This window comes from Corvus cornix, chromosome 6 (assembly GCF_000738735.6).
Source record: "Corvus cornix cornix isolate S_Up_H32 chromosome 6, ASM73873v5, whole genome shotgun sequence".
Taxonomy (NCBI): Eukaryota; Metazoa; Chordata; class Aves; order Passeriformes; family Corvidae; genus Corvus; species Corvus cornix.
The window spans coordinates 21,154,058-21,163,497 of NC_046336.1; the positions used below are offsets into that span (position 1 = coordinate 21,154,058).

The 9,440-nt window shown below is 40.3% G+C and overlaps 1 protein-coding gene across 3 annotated transcripts in view; it reads left to right on the plus strand.

Annotated features, from left to right (window-relative positions):
• Positions 1-8,119, plus strand: part of VCL (vinculin) — a 60,377-nt gene extending 52,258 nt beyond the window's left edge. Inside the window, exons 19-22 of one of the 3 annotated variants that reach the window (XM_039554442.1) lie at positions 1,543-1,752; positions 3,884-4,087; positions 4,727-4,831; positions 5,532-8,119. In XM_039554442.1, coding sequence (XP_039410376.1) covers positions 1,543-1,752; positions 3,884-4,087; positions 4,727-4,831; positions 5,532-5,678 — 666 coding nt within the window. In that variant the 3' untranslated portion in view covers positions 5,679-8,119. Of the gene's footprint in view, positions 1-1,542; positions 1,753-2,605; positions 3,367-3,883; positions 4,088-4,726; positions 4,832-5,531 lie in introns of those variants that run through there. The other 2 variants (XM_039554443.1, XM_039554444.1) reach the window with 2 other exon arrangements.
• Positions 8,120-9,440: the final 1,321 nt, after the last annotated feature.

Genomic DNA, 9,440 nt, shown 5'->3' on the forward strand with positions numbered 1-9,440 from the left:
TTATTCTCACAGTATGTGTTGGGAGAAGTTGTTTTAGAAACACTTCTGTAGTCTCTGAACTCACCTGATTGGCTGGAAGAGAGATTGATGGACAGTGCTACTGAGAAATATGGATTAGATCTGGAAAAACAGAACTATAAGGTCTTGCTCATATGAAGTCACAACAGACTGTGTGTCAACTGTCTTTTGCCTTTTTGCAGAATCACTTTAGTCTACTGGTACTTTACCTGTAGGAAAGTGGGGGGGTGGGTGAACAAGTACTTAGTCTTTGAAAAATGGTGTAACATTGTTCATTCTTGTAAGAATGAAAATCTGATTTTTCTCCTTCTTTACAAAAGCTCCTCTTCACTGAGTGGCTTCTGGGCTTTCATGTACTCCATTTTTCTCATGGAGCACCAGCTGAACAATGTCTATTGCTTTAGCTTCCCCCTCATTTGGATAATCAGAAAATGAGGGATATTTGGATACTTTTCATTAGATTAAGACTTAAATAAAAGCTGCCTTTGAAGGTGAGATGATTTGGCCTTACAAGTGTTACAACTTCCAAAATTCCTGTATGTTGTTGTTGACATAGATGGGGTTTTTTTCTATAAAATGCTGTATCTTAAGCAAAACACAGTTGCAAATGCAGAGTTTTTGGTAAGGGTACCTTTACTTTTATCACACTTGGCTTTAGTTGAACAAATAGTTATTAAACTTGTAGACTATTTCTGTATTGAAATGTTGCTGTCTTATTAATGCCTGTATTGTTATACCTCTTACCTCTTCCTTGAGATCTTCTCTAACAAAATTTATTTGCTTGAACCCTCTTTTTTTTTTTTGTTTTGAAGGTAACAGATACAACATATTGTGGCAAAACAATATCATGTATTTCATAATCCTCCTTTTTAATTAATTCCATTTCAGTCTTCTTTAAGAACTGTAATTCACAGTATTCATGGCATTCAGCATCACCTCTTCTTTTTCCAACCTGGTGTTGCTCTTTTACATGTTCTGTGTGGTACCTCAGTACTCGCTTCTACAGCGTCTCCCATCCCATCTCTTTTTGTTACTCTACAGCAGTGTCAGTGGTTTTTCTGTGCTCCTGCTATCTGCTCTTATCACATACATGAATGGGCTTCCAAACAAAGCTTTGTATCTGCACAAATAACACAGTCATCAGCTGCTGTGCCTGCTCCTGTGCAGTCAGAACGGCTTCCATTGAGACAGAAAATCCATTCATTTCATTGTTGGCTTGGTAGTAAAATGTTGTTCTGTGGGTCAGTCTCTGTATGAGCTGAATGCTCAGATGGAAAATGCTGCTGCATATTTGAATTGTAACTTCTTAATATTTTTCATAACTTTGGTTAACAGGTGAACTGTTTCTTTCTGCTATATTCCTTCCCCTCCTCCCCTTGACCTGATCCTAGAGCTGCCTTCTCAGATCCTGAGAGGCCAAGAGGATGTTTTGGTCACTAAAACTGCTCAGTTTGTGCTCTTCTACCAAATTCTGCTTCTTGTACTAACTGTCCCGTTTCTCCACCCTTGCTGCCACCTGCAAAGCCTGATGTGACTGTGATTAATGAAGCGGCTGAGGCTGGTGTAGATATAGATGAGGAGGATGATGCAGATGTTGAATTCACTCTCCCCTATGACATTGAAGATGATTACGAGCCTGAGCTGCTGTTAATGCCAACCAATCAGCCCGTTAACCAGCCCATTCTGGCTGCTGCTCAGTCTCTACATCGGGAAGCAACCAAGTGGTCTAGTAAGGTACTCCTGAGTCCCCGGGGACTGATCCGCGTGCATCCGGCCACTTGGAACGCTGACACATTTGCATCACTCTTGATCCCTGCTGGGCCCCACCATCCTGAATGAATAAGTGTATCTGCACTTCATTTTAAGGACTGAGAGTGGCTTCACGAGTTTGCTAGATCTGTTTGTCAGTGCCGGATTGAAGCTTGATTGGGGTCACTTATTAATATTCAAAGACTTCCTCTCCCTTTGCATCTGCCTGGTCTTCTTTGTTATGGCAGTTTTCAAATTGTAATAGGGATTGTCTTCCGCCCCTTCGGTTCCTTTTTCCGTTCATGTGGGCTACCTGGGAAGCCATGGTTAATGGTTTCTTAATGACTTCCGGATACAGCAGAGTATACAGAATTCAAGAAGTCATTTAAGGTGTCTGTTGTGCTTGGCCTCAATTGATGCCGTCAATTAACATCCCTTCCAACAAGGAATGGCTTTGTATGGCAGTGTTTATGGAAGAGACTGCCTGACTGCTGGCTTGCACTGGGCTGTATTGCAAATGCTGGTCTTGAGAGAATTCGTTTCTGAAGAAGCTGCACTGAATGCTATTAGCTGCTGAATTGAGATCCTGTCTATATGAAACCAGTGGAAATCTAACATGAGGTTCAGACGTTCACGAGTAGCCTGTCTTCTGTCTAAGCACAAAATGTTTGCAAGACTGGGCACTTTTCGTAGCATGCTGCAAAAAATAAGGTTGGTGTCCCATAAACAAAAGTTAGGGGCGTGTGCATATATGTATGTGTGTATGTATACTTATGTAGAGAGTTATACTAAACCATTTTAATAAAAAGGGCTTTAAAAATGTTCTTGTCCTTTTCAGATTCTGGTGCTTGGATAACTTGTTAGACACTGATCCTTCTACGTGAAAACATGGAAAAGCTTTGTGTTATGTCATTTATATCCTAACTGGTTATAGTAGCAAACTGTTTAGCTAATAGGTCACGGTAACGAATAGTTCAGCTGTTTGTGTCACTGTATCTGTAAAATGCCTGGGATGTGTTCTTGAACTTGCTCCTAGTGAGTCACAAAAGTGTGTGCACAGCATAGAGGAGACCTTGGCTCAGCTGGGTTCTCACTGTGTACTCTTTGCTCTGAACTTCATTGGTCGTCATCTGTGGGATTATTCCAGGGAAAGTGTGTGGTAATACTTAAACTCACTCCGCTAATATTTCATCCACACAATAGGAATGCTGCAAGGCACCAAAGAGTTCTCTTTTGACTAACAACTTTCTAAAGGGAATAATATAAATATACTAAATATACTAACAGACTACTAACAATCAGCTAGGTCTGCTTTCCCTTGCACTAGGTTTCTCTTTGGAACAGTGTATAAGAAATGGGTTTGCCTTGGTCACAATTAATTCACATTTCAAATATTTCTCAGATGTATTTCTGTGACTGTAATTTTTGATGTACAAAAACCATCTTGATTTCATTCTAAGAAACATCACTAGATTATCTTTTGAACTACCATGTTCTTCTCTCCTGGAAGCTTTATTTTAAATGGAGAGATTGTATCAAAAAAAGGTTTATTTTCAAGGAGTAACTTCAAAAAAGTAAAAGTTGCATCTCATTTCCACATTACTGGTGACAAAAGTTTTGTATTCTCTTCCATTTATCCTTTAACATTATTAGCAGCATAGCTGATGCTTTAACAACTTCAGTTTCAGATGCCACTGAAAATTTCATGCTCAACTGTTATGACTACAACTGGTTTAACAGGTTATTTAGCACATTTTTTTTTTAACTTTAAAAGAAGTCTTTTTTGGGGGGAAGACTGGAATTTCAAATGCTAATAACATGCTTTATTTTAAAATCTAATCAGCAGAGCAGTAACTCATTCCATGGACAAACTAACACTTTACAACTTCTTTTTCAGTTTCAAAGTGAGCTTTTTTCCTGAGTGTTAAGAAAAAAAATGTCAGAAACATGTACTTAGTACAGATCTTCCCTGTTCCTTGAAGAAACCTCTTCTGTGTTCACAAATGGTTCTTCCATCCTTAACTCCTTCAGAGTGTTCCTACCCAAACGTTCACTGCTGCTGAGCGGTGGCTTGCCAGCGTCCTGGCAGGAGCAGTGACCGTGTTGTTCCGTGCAGGGGAACGACATCATCGCGGCGGCGAAGCGCATGGCGCTGCTCATGGCCGAGATGTCGCGCCTGGTCAGAGGCGGCAGCGGCAACAAGCGCGCCCTCATCCAGTGCGCCAAGGACATCGCCAAGGCGTCGGACGAGGTCACGCGGCTCGCCAAGGAGGTGGCCAAGCAGTGCACGGACAAGCGCATCAGGACAAACCTCCTGCAGGTAACGAGGGAACTGGGAATGCCTCAAATGCTGCTTTTGCTGTTCCTCTCTGGGGGGGTGAGCACAGGAGTCATGCCAGTAAATCAAGGGGATCTTCCCTTGGCTTGTAGAGTTTTGTCAAGTTCTGTGCTTTTAGATCCCATGAGAATGTGTGTGTGAATATATATATATTTATATATATATTTATGTGAATATATGTTCTGTAAAGCTATAATTTGATGTCGAAAGAGCTTTTGAAAAAACACTGTGCTACAAATACTGATCTGTCCTAGGTCTGCATTGTTTTGTATTTCATTCACTCATTCCTTTGCATCAAAGAATAGTACCAGAAATGCAACACTTCTAAGTTTTGTCAATCTCAGCCAAATACACATCATACTATTCCTAACCAAGCAGACCTTTGAGGAGTATATGGAAGAACAGAAAAATGTTGGCTCTGTCCCAAATATTCCCAAAGCAAGTAAAATAAGATTCAAATATCCTACCAATATTTATCAGATAGTCTTAAAGGTTATAGGATCACCTCTATGCCCATTCATTTTCTACTAGTAAAAGAAAATAAAAAAGTTTATCTGAAAAAAATGGATGCATAATGTATTGGTTCAATTTACAATGTGAAGTGGTTTTTATTCCTACTAGGTCTGTGAGCGAATCCCAACCATCAGTACACAGCTGAAAATTCTCTCCACTGTCAAAGCTACCATGCTGGGCAGAACTAATATCAGTGATGAAGAGTCAGAACAGGTAAGAGGTGTAAAGACTGATGGTAGCATGGAATTGTTGATCACTTTTATGGGGACACATGTACAACCTGTTCTATCAGATGTGTTCTGGGAACTTGATCTTGAAGCTTACCTCACTTGTTTAGGGAAGATAACTTTTGTACAGCACCTTGTTTTCTGGCTCAAACGCTCAAAGTTTAATAGAGGAACGAGACAAAAAGCTACTCGGGTTCCAGTTTTGCGATGAACAACTTGTTAATCTCTTGCTTTGCTGGTAAAAAGCTGAGGGAAATACTCGGCGCCACAAGACGCCGCAGGCTGGACCTGGGAGGGGCAGGGGCGCCCTCAGGTGGATTCTAGGGGAAACGTTTATTTTCCAATATCATCTCGAGTCTGCAGCTCAGTTACCTTCAAATTCATCTTTTCAGGAGAAATGCCGCAGCTTTGGCTTCTGAGAGAGTTTATTCTACTTAGTGACATTAAGCTTTTATTCAGATTTTGCACAAATATATGGTGAGGAAGAGGAAAGTTTTGTTTTAATGAGGATAACACTTGCTGGCTTCCAGAGACAGTTACTTTACTTATATTTTCATAGTTTAACTCAGCAATTAGCAGACTTAATATATTTGTACTGGGAGTCTTTGTGCACAAAGTGTTTTACATGCTACTGTCCTAATCATGGTATTTACTGATATGTTGGAAATTCTTCTTTTTCTTGACAGGCAACTGAGATGTTGGTTCATAATGCCCAGAATCTCATGCAGTCTGTGAAGGAAACTGTGAGAGAAGCTGAAGCAGCATCCATTAAGATAAGAACAGATGCTGGATTCACTCTTCGCTGGGTCAGAAAGACCCCATGGTATCAGTAAATACTTGCCACATTAGTATTGTTTTCTGTAACATAAAATGCCTTTTTTTGGAAACTTCAGAAGAGTTATATTAACAGCAGAAGGTGCTGTATACATGATCTTAAGATTAGCTTATGCTAATGCCCCATTCTAAGGGTATGAGTTATAAGATAATGCATTTCAAATGTCTTTGGAACACATTTGATATCCAACACCTCTAATTTGCTGCCAACAGTAGACAGTTCTTATAATTTAATTTTTTTTCAAGATTCTATTAGTGAACTCTGTACTCCCAGAAGCACATTTCATTTACGCACTGTATATTCCAGTAGTTTCCATGTGATGATATAAAACATGGACCTCACTTAAGCTTGTCTTGAGAGTTTAGGACACTTGGTTACTTGGCAGTTTTTTAGGGACAATCATTGATACAGAAACATTCAACTTTTCAACAGGATTTTAACTGGCTGTTCTAAAACCATGCAGAAATGATGGAAGGTGTGGGGTTTTTAATTAAAAGGGGGAAGGTGGGGCAGTCGAACAGTTGTAAACTGAGGATTAAAACTCCATGTCTGAAATGCTATTTTTTTTTTTGCTTTTGATTCTTACCTGGCAACAGTACTTTTACAGAAGCTGGAGCTGTCTCTGTCCCTCTCCTGTCACCCTGTAGGTAGGCATTCCAGAACTCTCATACTGTACTGAAAGGTTTTGCAGAGAATGTTAGTGCCACACTGTTGACAGCTTGAGCCTTATGGCTGGAGACCTTAAATCATGGAACTCTTTCCTTGCTCAATTCAGCAATGTATTGAGCTGAAAAATCCTGGTTCTCTTAACCTAGCTGCATGTCCAGGACCAGAAGATGCCACATGTTGGCTCTTTTCTTTCTGAAAACCAAATGAGCACATGCAATAATTCTTATTTCCCTCTTCCCTCCATCTGATGTGATTCCAGCTGCTCCAGGTGGAAATTAAAAGATAAAGATACTCAGTTAAAAAATACCTTTGGCTTCACTGCTCGTTTCCAACAATGCATAAGCTTTTTGAAACCTGAGCTCTGCAGGGACATGAAACCCTCTTTAGGTAGTCTGGTGGCTACCAGCAAATGATGGTTCCTAATGCAGCACATACCTCATTATTTTTACTGCTTGTGGAGTTTCGAGTCTCAAAATCTCTTTTTCAAGTTCTAGTAATAGTGAATTGAACAATTGTTCCTGTATCTTTAAAAAAAATCCCAAACAAAATGACAACAGTAAAACCCTCCAAATTCCCTCCCCTTACTAAAATAGATTTATGATGTTTTATCCTTCCATAATTGAATATGCCTTCATATATATATATATATATATATATTCATATACATTCATTTAATTGCCCCATAGAAAGGAAAACTTGTTTGAGAATGAGTTTCTGCATTTGCAAGGAACACTTGCAGACTTTTGCCCAAATCAGCACTGACCTCATAATACCCTCTTAATTTGCTGAGAATTGTTGCACGATCAAACCACCTTGAACAGAAGTGTCCTTGTGGAAAAACTTCTCAGTCTTAACAGCTCAAAGGAAGAGACACAGCACAGTCAGCCGTCCTCTACCTGCCTGCAACAGTTACTCTACACTTGGACCTTCTCCCTTCCACCCCCTTCATTGCACTGTTATCTAAAAAGGGAAGTTAAACTGTTGATAATACAACTGCCTCAAACTGACCTCAGCAAGAGAAGGCGTGTGTTCGTCTTGAATTTGCTCCTTGTGTCTGGGTGAAATATGTGGTACTTAGGATCTTTCCTGAGTACTCTCTTCCTGCAGTTACCTGCAACAGGAAGAAGAAGGAAGGGGTGCCAGAGCCTTAACCTGGATGCATTTGATTGGTTTATACCAGGTCTTTTAACATAATTTTAATGTAGTAATTTCTATTTAATAGTAAATAACACTGAATAAGTAGGGATTATTTTAAAGGGATTTTCTAAATAGTCTTCCTGTATTGCTTTTCAATGCTTCTCACATCCCCTCATCCTGCTCCCCCATCCAGGCTTCTCTGTGAGGTATTTTTTTTTATTATTATTATTTTAGCATCACTGTTTAGTTGCTTGAATGATATTAATGCAATATTACTAATGCCTTTAATACATAATTGTTTATGCCAAAGATCACTTTTTGTTTAATGAGGAATGTTTGCAGGAGAGTTATGAATCATGGTTGCCTTTGATATTCTTCCAGAATGTTTGGTCTAAGTTCTCGAACTGTTCATAGAAGCCGAGATACTTGTCCACCTTATGCAATTACTGCATTTTTGAACACTATTGGTCTTTGGACCTGAAGTGCAGCAGAAATTTGAATAAGACCGTGAATGTCACTTAGAAATGTTTTACCACTATAAAACTTTGTTTATAAACCAAAATGTATTGTATAGCCTAATGTTTTCAACCTTTCTTTGGTTCTGTTAAAACAATAAAAATGCATTTGTATAAATGTCAGCTTCTGAGTGTTAACGATAACAGAGCAGTGGATGATGCTGTAAGAAGAGCAGCAAAGAGCTAAACCAAAGAACAGTTGTTTCTACATGTTCTGAACAGAAAAAAAGTGCAAAGTTTCTCAAACAGAAGATTAAACAAAGGGTTTTTGTCTTTTATGCCTGTCAAACTAGTAAATAAAGAATTTACTGGAAGCTGTGTTCAGTGGGAGAAAACAGGAGATTTTCCTGAGGCGTGACAGTAATCTGCTGTATTCTGAGAACTTGAAAGGGGGGGTTTGCCTGGTCCTGTCAGTAAGGGAAGAACTTGGCTACTCTGACCAGCATCATGTTAATCTGAATTTTACTTCTCAAATTGAGTGCAAGGGTGATTAGCGTGAAACCACTGTTTTACTTCCTTCACCTTAAGAGCCTCTTATAAACACTTTTTCTTGCTAAAAATTTCTACCAGCACACAATGTTCTGACTTGGTGGAACCAATGTTTACTGGTACTGTAGGACCAAATGTAGCCCCATAGTGCCAGAGGGCACCTGGGATTTAGTAATAATTGGTAAAATTCAGAGTTTTGTACTGTTCACACAGTTCTCTCCATGTCTGAGAGAAGATGAGACCCTGACAGACAACCACGTTTGTCAGCACTCCCAGAGCTGGACACGTGGAGAAGGGGAGATCAAAACTTGGCAGTGCAACTCCTTGCCAACGATTTCCTGTGATTCCCTAAGCTCTACTCTTCATAGAGGTGCTGGTAATTTTTTTTTTTTTTAAACAGAACAGGAACACAGGCCCCCTTCTGCAGTTGAACTTCCTGTGTTTGGAGATAGAGCAGGAACCAGCACATGTACAAGGTATTGGCCTTACAGTACAACCATGTCCTTGACAAAACACATCTCCATGGCCAGGCTGGTTTCCTACCAGGTGAGTGCAATTCTTGATTTCTGGTGAGTTCTGGTGATGAGCTGGGAAGAATGGTTCCAGGCTTTCCCCCTAACAGCTTTTGCGCCACCTTCCCTGGTGCCCGAGGTCCCGCGGGCAGGCGGGGCTTGTTCTGTCACGCGGCAGGCAGCGCTGGCCTCGGGGCTGGAGCTCTGACACTTCTTTATGTCCTAGCTCAGGGTGTCAGCTCTGAAAGGCCACGGTGCAGCATTTCCAGGCTGCTAATGCAGAGAGCAGCTCCAGCTGCTCAGACTGCAGCTTGGGATGTTGCCAGTTACCTCTGAAGACAAGATTTCTTCCACAGTTACAGTAACTGAAGGATGATGCCATTTGCTGAAACGCAGAGCAGAACTGTAGGATGAGTATTGAATTGATGGATGTTTCTT